Source organism: Camelus dromedarius, chromosome 13, assembly GCF_036321535.1.
Source record: "Camelus dromedarius isolate mCamDro1 chromosome 13, mCamDro1.pat, whole genome shotgun sequence".
Lineage (NCBI taxonomy): Eukaryota > Metazoa > Chordata > Mammalia > Artiodactyla > Camelidae > Camelus > Camelus dromedarius.
Window position 1 is genome coordinate 11,372,629 of NC_087448.1, and position 12,780 is coordinate 11,385,408.

General features: G+C 43.2%; 1 protein-coding gene across 2 annotated transcripts; it reads left to right on the plus strand.

Annotated features, from left to right (window-relative positions):
• Positions 1–228: 228 nt before the first annotated feature.
• OXGR1 (oxoglutarate receptor 1) lies at positions 229–6,577 on the plus strand. 2 transcript variants are annotated; one of them, XM_010980255.3, is made up of 2 exons: positions 229–275; positions 4,479–6,577. In XM_010980255.3, the coding sequence occupies exon 2, from the start codon at positions 4,495–4,497 to the stop codon at positions 5,506–5,508; it is 1,014 nt and encodes a 337-aa protein (XP_010978557.1). In that variant the 5' UTR covers positions 229–275; positions 4,479–4,494; the 3' UTR covers positions 5,509–6,577. The 2 variants fall into 2 exon arrangements, with proteins under 2 accessions (XP_010978557.1, XP_064348962.1); XM_064492892.1 differs by lacking the exon at positions 229–275 and adding an exon at positions 3,412–3,498.
• Positions 6,578–12,780: the final 6,203 nt, after the last annotated feature.

Here is a 12,780-nt window from a genome sequence, read left to right on the forward strand (position 1 = left end):
ACACCTTTTGGGCAGTTACGCGCAAAACAGGCACGGAGGGTATCCAGGGAACCCAGGAGAGGCAGCTGCTGCCCCTGAGTTGACTGTGAAAGTGGGCGAGGGAGGATGCCGCCCTCCAGGGGCGGGACCCGGGCCCTCACCAGCTCCGTGGGCTCCAAGCGGTGGGAGGGGCAGGGGCGGCGCGCGGGGCCTCGTCTGGGACCGTCCTGCCGCCAGGGCGCAGCCGCGCTCCGACGGCCGCTCAGGGCGCACGGCGGCCGCGCCTGGGGTACCAGGTGAGCCACCAGCTGGGGGACCCGGCCCCGCCGGCGGGAGGGAGCCAGGTGCGGGGGGCCTGCGCTGATCAGGGAGTGCGGACGCGGGGCGCCCCGAGCCTGGGGGAACTGAGCCTCCGGCATGTCTTTGCAGCAGGACCCCGCGGAGGCCAGAGCCAGGGGCCCCCCACTTCTTCTCTCGTGGGGAGCAGCAACACCCTGCATTCTGGTAGGGGGCGAGGGCGCATTTGGGGAAACTAAAAGCCCAGAATGACCGTAGATTTGTCTCAGTGAGCCTGGAGAAGTTCCAGACTGTTGACTTCATTTCACAACTTTTTCACGATCAAGCCTGAGGTTTTTTGGGGGACTTTGGGGACAGTCCCAAAGACTTACACGGATTGATTTATCTCTGACACGGATTGATTCCACCCTCGGGATGCGCTTTTTGCTCACACTGTGTGATTCTGAGCTTTGTAGTGTTAGCAAAGTCCAAAGACACTGCCCCACAACCCCCTCAGCAAGCAAACCGACAAAACCTTTCCCCCTGAAGTGCCTTTATTTTGTCTTGTTTTGTTTTGTTTCCTTGCTATAGACGAAGTCAACTAGTTCAGGGTTGTCTCTAAGCCTCCAAGTTGTATGTAAAATTCTTGAGTGTCCATATGTGCATTTCCATAGATTTTATTCAGTTGGAGAACATCGAAGAGCCAATAGCTAAAATCATAGCTTTGGACCCCATCAACATGTCGTGTCCTAACAGTCGTCAGGGCACCTGAGTTGCAGATTCTTATTTGAAATTTGGGTTTAAGGGAAGAGTTGGGGAGAGGGATTCCTTCAGGGTTCAGGGAGGGGAACACTCACCCTCATCACAAACCTGTCTGGGTTAAGAATTGGTCTGCTTTCCACTAGTACAAAATCAACTTAGTGTACAAGTATGTGGATGAGGAACCCAAGATGATCTTTGTGAATGAAAGGTCTATCGGAGTCTCTTTTTGGTAACCGCACGGAACCCCAGCTGCAGAGTTTCTAAGGACTCTGAGGGGTGGTGAGAGGAACAGTTTTCCTAGTTTATACCTCCCTGGTCCAATGGCAACTTGGGAAAAGGATGAGAGGGTGAATGTTAACTTGGCCTTGGAGCAGCACCAGAAAAACCCAGGGTGCGTGTGGGAGGAGCTGCGGTGGGGGTGGGGGTGGGGGGGAATTGTTGGATTAGGCGTTTACTGCAAAATTATCAGATTTTTCTAGAAAATTAACTTCGCATCATTCATCCCACTTGACTTGTTCCCACCAAGTGGGCAAGAATCCACTGAGGATGCAAAGTAGTAGATGCTGCCGCTCGAGTAGATATGGTGCCTGGTCCTGCTTTCTTTATCCACAGGCGCTTGGAACCCCAGTCCACGAGGTTCCTAAGCAGAATGGCCTCAAAGTAGCAGTCCTGAGCTTTGCGTTCCCAAAACCCTGATATCCTGCAGCTACAATCACAACCTCTTCCCAATTTCAGAGGGGAAAAGTAGAGGCTAAAATTGTAAGTTTTTTCCCTATAAAAATATTCCCCAATCTTTGGTGCTTGCTCTTATTCATGTGGCATCTAGCTTAGTTCAAACATATCTATCTCTATGTTGAAGCTTGACAGATCATCATTCCTAGTTCATAAAGAGTCCGGTAGTCCTAGGGGGTCTCTAACCTCCCTACGATTGAGATCCACTGTTGTAGCAAAGAGTGGGGAATACACCCCATTAGTCCACAATGTCCTTTGTGGAAATGGTCCCTTTGTGGACATCTGGGCTCCACAAAGTGGAGCGGGAATTGGTTGCACGGGGCTCTGGGACTGTCGAGGAAACAGACTGCTGCATTCTGCGTGGCTCACAGTGCTGACCAGTTTTTGTCTCCCATTCTTAGCTTCACACGTGTTTTGTAAACTCAAACCTTTCTTTCAGTGAGGTTTGGGGAGAGGGGTCTGTTTCGTAGTTAACCCCTCCTGCCTTACAGCTGGTCCGTCACTCTTCAGTAAATCCCAAGTTACCCTGTTGTTTTTCAAAACAATAAGGTGGTTGTTTCTACCTACAGCCTGCCTTTTCCTGATATGACTGGCGTTTAAAATGGCCTCATAACATGGCAGGGGTTTATTTGCAATGACAGAAATTAATTTTGCTCCTTGCTGTAAAAGTCATTAAAGTCATTAAAGAACCAAACTTTTTTTTTTTTTTTAATAACGGTTGCTGCTTCACTGGCTCTTAATCAATTTTGCTGATGTTACTCATGATTCTCTTACTCAACAAGTATTTATTGAGACCCTCTGTGTGTCAGCCCCTGGGGTCCAAGGTGACTTCATGTTTCTGCTTTCAAGGAGCTGACAGATAGGAGATGTGGTCTTGAATGTTGACTTGCTAAGAACAGACTTCAGGAAGTGCTTCTTCAGAGATTCCCTGACCTTGATCTTTTTCTTTTAGGTTTAAGTGACTGCCTTCTATCCAGGCATGAGCCCACTATGGTTTTGACCATGGGAAAAGCTGTCCACTGTGGTTTCCTGGCCTCACAGCACCCTGGCTAGTCAGTAGTGCCTGAATCCTCTCATCTCTCATGCTGTGTCAGTGGTAGTTCTATGAATAGCATTGCCAGTGAGAGTAAATTACCTGGACGAGGAGAGAAACATTTGCTTTTGATCAGTAATACATGGTCCCAGGGTGCACTGGCCTCTCATGTGAGGATCCTAATAGTTGCCCTCTTGAACTCCTTCAGATCTCAGTGCTTTTGTGCATTCTGTTCCCTTTGCCTGGAATGCCTTTCCGCTCCTCTTATTAGTTTCAGCTTAAATGTTCCTTCCTAGATGATGTTCCTTTAGTGCTCTCTCCTGTTCTCCAAGTAGCTGTTCCCACCCTTCTTTGGAATATCAGGAGCCTTGTACTATGTATCCATCAAAGGACTTAGTGATTAACTACCTAACATTTATTGAGCATGTACTATGTGCCAGTAGTGTTCCAAGTGTTTTTCTTGTCTTTTTTGTTTGTTTGTTTCTTTGTTTGGATATATTGACAGTTCCATGAAGTAGGCTTGTATTTGTTAAAATAATTTCTATGTCTGTCTCCCCGAGTAGACTGTGATAGTGGCTTGTACATCTGTGCATGTTATTCATTTTGTATCTCTAGGACCTGGCAGAGTGCCTAATGAACACACAGTGGGCACTCCATAAATATGCAAGTGGATGCATTTTACCAACAGCTATTTACATCTGAATAATAAGCTAATTGTAAGTAATTCTGCTTTTATGATCTTCATGCAGAAATTCACAGTCAAAATTTTAGACAACACTGATAAGCAAGAAGAAGAAAGTTAAAACCCCACTCCTCCCAGCTCTAGAAGAGTGCAAGCAACTTGCTTAGGGACATACAGCTACTCATTGGCTAAACAGAATCAAGGTCAGGCTGTCTGGCGATTGCACCCTAGCTCTCAACACTGCAGGGAACTCGCTGCTCCTCCTCCCCCTGCAAACACAACCCCCTGCAGCATGAACAAATTACGTTAGCGGTTAAAATGGGTTGCAAGAGCTGAAATTTAAAAATGAAACCTACCAGACCTATAATGTTGGAATTCATGAACTCTATATTTTAAAAATGTCTGGTATTAAATCTTTCTGTGCCTTCCCACTTCCTATTCCATCCATCATTTAGACTCATCCAGACTGAGAGGCAGCCGAGTGAGGCAGGTTTAAAAAGAGAATGGATTCTAAGTCAGAAAAACACAGGTTCAAATCCTGGCTGTGCCACTAGGTGTGTTACCAGGGACAAGTCAGAGCTTTAGTCTCTTCTGTAAAATAGAGATAATAAGAAATACCTCTCAGCGTTTTGTCGGGTTTAGAGGTACCACAGTGGTGACGTGCCCAAACAGCAACCGTGCCAAATCGTGACACACAGCTACACATGGGGGTCTTCCCCCCACCCCAGTCCTTCATTTTAATTCTCATGGTAATTTCACTTTTATATTATTGTTACATGTCTTTCATAACTTGCCTTACAGTCATTTTCTTAGAAATTCAACTTCTCCTTTACAGGGTCTCTTTGGAGATTAAAGAGAAAGAAGTGGCAAATTTAGGATGTTAGAGCAATTTTCTTTTCGAAGGAGATCATTGTTTTCATTACCCCATCATTAATGTTTTCTATTTTCTTTTATCGGCGAGTTACTTTCTCTCGATCGATATTGCCAAACTGAACTCTCTTGTTTTCTTGCAAGATGAAAGAAGACAGCCATGAATGAGCCACTAGACGATTTTGCAAATGCTTCTGAGTTCCCCGATTATGCAGATGCTCTTGGAAATTGCACTGATGAAAAAATCGCACTCAAGAGGCACTACCTCCCTGTTATTTATAGCATCGTCTTCCTGGTGGGCTTTCCCGGCAATGCAGTAGCTATTTCCACGTACATCTTCAAAATGCGGCCCTGGAGAAGCAGCACCATCATCATGCTGAACCTGGCCTGCACAGACCTTCTGTACCTCACCAGCCTCCCTTTCCTCATTCACTACTACGCTAGCGGCGAAAACTGGATCTTTGGTGATTTCATGTGCAAGTTTATCCGCTTCGGCTTCCACTTCAACCTGTACGGCAGCATCCTCTTCCTCACCTGTTTCAGCATCTTCCGCTACTTTGTCGTCATTCACCCGATGAGCTGCTTCTCCATTCACAAAACTCGATGGGCGGTGGTGGCCTGTGCGGTCGTGTGGATCATTTCTCTGGTGGCCGTCATTCCCATATCCTTCCTGATCACGTCAACCACCAGGACCAACAGATCCTCCTGCCTTGACCTCACCAGTTCGGATGACCTCACGACTATCAAATGGTACAATCTAATTTTGACCGCGACCACTTTCTGCCTCCCCTTGGTGATCGTGACACTTTGCTATACAATGATTATCTACACTCTGACCCAAGGACCTCGGACTCACAGCTGCCTGAAGCAGAAAGCTCGAAGGCTCACCATTCTGCTGCTCCTTGTGTTTTATATATGCTTTCTACCTTTCCATATCTTGAGGCTCATTCGGATTGAATCTCGCCTGCTTTCAATCAGCTGCTCCGTTGAGAATCAGATCCATGGGGCGTACATCGTTTCTAAACCATTAGCTGCCCTGAACACCTTTGGTAACCTGTTACTGTACGTGGTGGTCAGCAACAATTTTCAGCAGGCCGTCATCTCCATGGTGAGGTGCAAAGCAAGTGTGGACCTAGAGCAAGGAAAGAAAGTCAGCCACTCAAACAAGCCTTGAAACACTTCATGTTCTCAGCCAGAAAGAAATGCTGGTACCTTTCCTATAACTTCTAAGAAGTCCAGACTATCTCCCTCAGTGGAACTCTTGCTAAATATTATGCCAAAGCCAGGGCAGGGCTGCTGGGGGCTATTTCCAGTCTGTTTACTGAGATCCTCCCTTGGGTGAATATAAGAATGGATACATGCTTTTCAGTGAAGTAATCAGATGTAGAATTGGAACTACTGGAACTCAGGGCCACCTGGGAGAGCACTTCGTCTCACCAACTTATATGTATATATTATATGTATAATTTATAAAATTATATATATGTAGATATGTAGGTTGAAGTTCACCAGCTTGTCTAGATCTCTCAGTAAGTTAATGCCAAGATAAGAGACAGCCAATCTTTTTACTCATAGTTTCTTGCTTCTTTATTCTCAGGTCTGTTCCAGGTATTGAGCCCCTAAAGTACTCAAGGCATTATTTGTATATTTTTCAATATTTGAATTTTAAAAATTTTTATATCTTCAAAATTTTTTCCGACTTTGCTTTGAGATTATTAAACTGTGTTTTTCACTAGGCTTTAGTCGGTTTTGTTGATTAAAGCAAGCCAGTATGATACACTTGAGACAATTCAAACATGTCCACACAAATAGCCAAAATTAATACCCGCAAGATATTTGGAGTATTATGTCTTTATTGTTGTAAATTGTTTTAAAAATTGTTATTGGATTTATAAAAATTGTCAAGTTGTACTAGTAATTATCAACATGTCCTAAGGAAGGAGAGAGCACTTTTTGGGGGAACAGAAGCACTTTTAAATATAATGTGTAGATTGGATATTAAGTAAAATCTAACATTGTTTTGATTTCTGTGAGAAAATATTCCAGGAAGCACTGATTCTCTTTCGATACCTTCTCTTTTGTGCCTCTCTTGAAAATACGTTCTCTATTATAACAGCTAAAGCTGTTTTTGAACTGTGTGTATTTAATTATCAGTAAATGTAAATATTTGAGAAAATTCCTAGTCTGGATATTCAAAACCCTGGTAAATGTGTTGATACAGTTAATAAACTAATTTAAAGTCACTGAAGGGGCTGGTAATCGTTCTCCACGAAAATGTAGCTTTGCCACTGCATATGTTTATATGCAGCTTACATTCTTCATGTTTACAGAGCAAAAATAATTTTAAGAATCAGTTATGGAATAAGGCTGGAATAGGTGATTTAAACAAAGAAAGGGGCACCAAAGGAACGCTTCGCGGTTTTCAGGCTCTTCTAGGCCTTTCCGTGTGACTCAGACCTAAGGGAGGCTGCTCCTCGGGGAAGTCCAGGCACGTGGGGGAGAAAGGGGAAAGGCAGTGGCCCTGCACGTGAACTTTTCTGGGTGACTGTGCTTTCTCCACCCACTGCCTTCTGAGCCGTCTTCTCTCGGGTCTCTCTGTGGCGTATGGAATGAGCTATTTCACTAGAGGACCGGACTTGCCCATCGGTGCAGCTGCGTCATGTGGAATTGCATTCAGTGGTCCACTTGCAACCTGAAAGCTGGGTGGTTGTCCTCTCTCCCCTCCCTAATGCCCAGCCCACCTCCTGGGCCATCGCCCAAGTGCGGCCAGGTTAGCCTTTGTACCCTTGTTGTTATTCTAGCCCTGGGCACAAAAATCCCTTTCCTTTCTCTCTCTCTCTCTATTTCTTATTCCAAAGATTTCACCCACCAGAGAAAAGCCAGCTCAATCTCCTTCATCTCAATCTCAACTTGTCTCTGTAGCTTCTTTTTCCTCTTCCTTCTTCTCACGAATGTACAGAACCAACCAATCATCTCTCTTTCTGATGCTAATTCTTCCCCCTTGTTCTGCTCTCTTAGGGACTCGCTCCAACACTCAATTCCACTTTCTCAAATTTTTAGCATTTCTATCACTGTGGATGGTTGACCTTAGCTTGGGAACTGCATAATTTTCCTTTATCCTCGGAATACCTTCCTTTGAGTCAGCAGTTGGCTCATGTTCTTATCTGACCTGTTCCCTGCAGTTTTGGGTCAGGTGCAGATGACTGCCCTCCAGGGTTCTGATAGAATATAATCAAAAAGATCCAAGCTAAATTGGATTCAAAGGGTTGGCTTTCTTTACCAGAGTCAAGAGTTCTGGGCTAATTGTGTTGGAGGATGCAGTTTGGAACTGAGGCCAAAAAAGAGATTGATGATACTTCTGTGACTAGAATGGGACCCGAATGCCCTTTGCCCCGTTCGCCTAGTTGTAGGCAGAGGAAGTATCAGAACAGAAGAGTAGAGCTGGGACTGCCTGCCAGCCCTGGTCTGTTCGCAGTCTCAGGACTGGATGTGAATCAGGCTGGACACACCTGCGGGCAGGGAGTCCTGACAACCCTGCCTGGAACTTTGGAGACACTAACCCCTCCAGTTCATTTTTAACTTTATATTATGGAAATTTTCAAATACTCACCAAATTAAAGAAATTAGCAAGTGATCTCACATATCCACGCCTTAATTTCACCAATAATCAACATCCTACCATTCTTGTTTCATCTATCCCTTCCCACAGTTTTTTTGCTAGAATATTCAAAAGCAAATCCTAAAAAGCATAGTAGTTTCATGTATAAATACTTCCACATTGATCTCTTTCAAAACATGAAACCAAAACAAAATTTTAAAAAGTAGTTCTTTCATATTGTCTTCTATCTAACCCATATTTCCTTTCCCCTGGTTGCCTCCAAAGTGTCTTTTTGCAGTTGTTTTTTGTTTGTTTTGTTGTTTGTTTTCAAATCAGGAGCCAAACAAGGTCTATGTATTACCTTTGGCTGATATCTCTGTTAAATTTCTTTTAAATCTGTTAGCGCCTCCCCTCTATTTATTGCCATTTATTTACTGAAGAAATCAAGTTGTTTGTCCTCTGAAATTTTCCACAGTGTGTGTTTGGCTGTTAGAATTCCATTTCATTGTTTATCATGGTCCTTCATGTTTCGTATTTGCTGTAAAGTGGAAGGTAGAGCCAGAGGTGAGATTAGGTACAGAGTCCTCCCTCCCTTCCTCCCTCCTTCTCTCCTTCCTTCTTCCCTTTCTTTTTTCAGATGCACTAATCCACCCAAGGAGGTGCACAGTATCTGACTACCTTCTGTTGAGTGACTGAGCAGAGTTTCAGGACATATCATCCTGATCCTTCTGTTATAAAACTTTCCAGCCTCCTTTATCTTCGGAGCTTACCAGGCATTGCTCATTGTTGTCATGACCCACTAGCCTTTCACAGTCACCACTTAAAAAATTCTAACAGTCTTCTGCTTTCATTAGTCATGGCTTCTCTAAGAGACAGTTGACAAGTCAAAGATCTTTACCCCTTCCACTCTGTACAGAGATTCCACTGATCAGATTTAGCTACTCCTCCACCTTTTTTTTATGATTACTTTGAAACATCTACTTACATCCATTTTAATGAAGAATTAAAGGATACAATGTGTTAAAGACATATTTGAAAGACTAGTTGTGGAATGAGACAGATAAATCAAATTTTATTTAGGTAATTACAAGAGACTTTGGAAATGTAATGTAATTCATATTTTTTTGTTTCTTTACATTTCTTGTGTCTTCCCCCAAAACAAGGAGATACAGAAAAAAGCGATTTGGAAGAAATGGGAAAATAGAAGACATGGGAAAAAGAGATATGGAAGCTGCCTCTCCAGTATTTCCTCCGTGAGAGTGTAAGTATTGACAAATTTTAACAGAATTTCCTTTCAACATGAACCAAATTTTTGTTCTTTAATTCCACAGGGTAAGACCTGCCCCGTTGGGGAAGGCGGTCCTCCGTCAGAGGGCCCCGCCTTCCTGCCGCCATGCTGCTCCTCCAAACCCACCTCAGTGCCTTTGTGTGTCCTCTCAGACCAGTGCAGGCCATTTTGTTTTTCCCCCAGAAGTTCGGAGAAGGGGTAGAACACGACATTGATAACTAGAAGGCCATGTAACACTTGAGGCCAAACACCATTCCCTGTTCTAACCTTATTCTTAAATTCAGCCCAGCAACACCATTCAACATAATCTATGTGATATTATACAATTAGCCCAAATGATACCAAATGATACAGGGACAGCAGCATAAAAATGCCTGAAGGGTGAGAGTCCCTTCTGTTATGGAGTTTCCAGGAAGAAATTAAATCATAATATGCACTGATCTTTTTTTCTTTTTTCAATTTTCTTTTCTTTTCTGTGTTTCTATCTGAATATTTTCTATGGTTCCTGCCTTGACTGTATGCAATTTGCTATGAAAGCAACCCATCAGATTCCTAATGTCAGATATTACATTTTTTCATTTGTAGAAATACGTTTGGTTCTCTTTATTAATTCTACCATCTCAGTGAATTTCATTGTCTTTTAATTTATTTTGTCCACTGTTTCCCATGTTTTCTAGCCCTGAATAGTCATAGCTATTTTAAAGTCCTTATCTCCCCACTTCAGTGTCTGGATTACCTTTGAGTCTGCTTCCGTTGACCACCATTGTCCTCATGTTTATTGGTCACATGGTCCTGTCCCCTTGCTTATCTGTTAATTGTTGATTGAAGGACAGAAACTGCATGTGGTAGAATCAAAGAGGCTTTCCTGACAGTTTTTTTTCCCCCAGTTATTTTAGTTTTCAGTTGTAAGATTTCTATTTATCTCCACTTCTCTCTGTAGTCTCACTGCTCTCTTAGTCACCAAATAAATCATTTTTAAACTCTTTAGACATATTTCAATAGCTTCATTAACAACTGTATCTATTAAATCCAGCATCTGGCTTGTATTACTTTCCTCTGGACGCTGTAAGAGTTACCACAAACTCAGTGGCTTACAGCACAAATTTACTGTCTTTCAGAGGTCAGAAGTCTGAAACCAGTTTCACTGGGCCAACGTCAAGGAGTTGGCAGTCCTGCCTACTGGGGACTTTAGAGAAGAAGCCTTTTCCTTGCATTTTCCAGCTTCTATAATCCACCTGCAACCCTTGGCTCATGGCCGCTCTTTCCTTTTCAAAGTCAACAGCATAACATCTTCAAATCTCTCTGACCTGTGCTTCTAACTGTGTATCACTTCTTTCTGTCGCTGATTCTCCTGCCTTCCTTGTATTGTAACTCTTGCAATTACCTTGGGCTCACCCAGATAATTCAGGATAATATCCTTTTCTCAAAATCTAACTTTATCACATCTGCGAAGTCCATTTTACTCTGTAATGTAACACATTCACAGGTTCTGGGGATCAGGATGAGGGTCAGTTTTGGAAGGCTATCATGCAGCCTTTCACGGTGGTTTCTTAAAGGACAACCAGCTAAAGTAACAATAATAACAATATAAAGTGACTTAGAGGTCAGTTTCTAATTGCCTTTTTTCCTTTGACCGTGGGACACATTTTTCTGTTTTGTGTGTCTAATGATGTTTATTTTATTGAAAACTGGGTTCTGTGAATAAATCATTGTAGAGACTCTAGATTCTATTATTGTCCTTTGAAGACTGTTGACTTTTTCTCTAGCAGACACATCAATTACATGCTAAGCACCTTGAAATCGTGTTGACTAGGTTTTACAAATTTTTAAGAAAATATTTATTAAAAGCCCAAGATGTTTTCCAAGCTCTTCTAACAAGCAGAACTCAAGTACCAAATTCTTTTTCTCCTATGGTTTTGTCTCGACTTGCTTTTAGGCTTTCTTTCAAAGCCTATCTAAAATAGACTTACTCTAGGACGTGGCCTTTACTGCCATGGTACAGTTTTCTGTTGTCCTTGCAAATTAATGGTGTGTTAAAGAGATTTTTCCTCTCTTGTTGGACGTGAACACCAATGTTGACCACTCGTAGTATCTCTGATGCCACAACAGCCTCTTTTGGTTAATTGCAAGTAGTCTCTTTCTGCTAACATGGCCCTGGGCCCAGGAGTCACAGGGAATCTCCATATGTTTCTGTCTTTACTCTTCCCATGCTATTCCTTCATCATTGGTGCTCTGCATGAATATTTGAAATATTTCGAACTCTGACCTCTGACTCCTTGGCTCAATGGGACTTCTGTGCTCTGGTTAGACTCCAGATCTCTGCACTACAGTTAGGACATTACACCTAGACTGTGAGCTGGGTTGATTGTGGGGCTCACAGTATTGTTTGATCTGCTGTCTCATGCCTGAAAACACTGGATTCAAAATTTTGTCCAGTTTTACTGTTGTTAACAGTAGGAGAGACTCTTCCTTATGTTCTACTATAATCTACGGCAGGTGCAGGGGCAGGACCTATGTAGAGTGCTTCCTGCCTTTTCCACACCAAGAGAATGCTAAGCTTTCATTTGGGTGAGGTTAACTCAGAAAGATTCTTGACATGAGGGCAGTAGATACAATTAAAGGCAGTGCAAAAGTGATGTCCTAAATAGTGGATAGAGACGTTTGGCTCCGACGACACAGGCAGCTCATGCTCACATTTCCTAGCAGAATATTGGTGAATTCTCTAGGGAAATGGAAAATATAGCAATAACAGATACCATTTACACACCACTAGCCATGTGCTAGGCTCTATGTCGACGATTTCTTCATGAACCCAGCCAGTCTGACTTCAGAACCCACGTGCAGAACCACTACACTATGCTGACTTACACAAAAGGAAAGAAGATTCTGAATCCTCATAGCTGGGGAGCGGCTCAGCCTGCTCACTCACAGTGGTGCCCACTAGTTGACTTGCCGTGTCAACTCAGATCCTTAGTGCCACACTCTTCAAAATGAGCAGATAGCCACGAAAAAGGAGGCAACTGATGAAAGCCTAGAGTAGGAATCAGAGACTCCAAAATGAACAAACTGGGGGAAAAGCACTTGGGAACATGGGAAATATTATAGAGAGTATAAGAAAATCCTACCCCTCCAAACTATAATTAATACTCTGAGAAACATCCTTGAAACAGACCAGGAGAGTCTAAAGGAATGATAGCTCAAAGAACAAAAAAGAGCTGTTAGATGCTAAGCGGGGGGAGGTCAGTGGGATTCCTCCAAAGGCCCTCCACTAACTGCCTCCAACTTGACACGTGCTTTGCACTGGGGAGTTGGGAGTACTCCTGGCATCTTCTTTCAATTTGTTTTACCTGTTTGGTATCTAGAAGAAAGTCTTAGAGTACCTGGTAGTATGAGGCCAGAGTTGCTTCCTGATTTTAGTGCAGGTGAGGAAGCATTCTCTGATTTTTGTTATTTTGTGTGCATTTGAGGTTTTACAGAAGTGGGATTTTTGAAAGTGCACCTAAGTCACTGCCTTTCTTGGGGTTGCTCTATCTCCTTATTCTTGTTTTGTCTCCATGATT

Bases quoted from the DNA above. Each gene is read 5' to 3' on its own strand.
- OXGR1 (XM_010980255.3), top strand. From the start codon at position 4,495: ATGAATGAGCCACTAGACGATTTTGCAAATGCTTCTGAGTTCCCCGAT.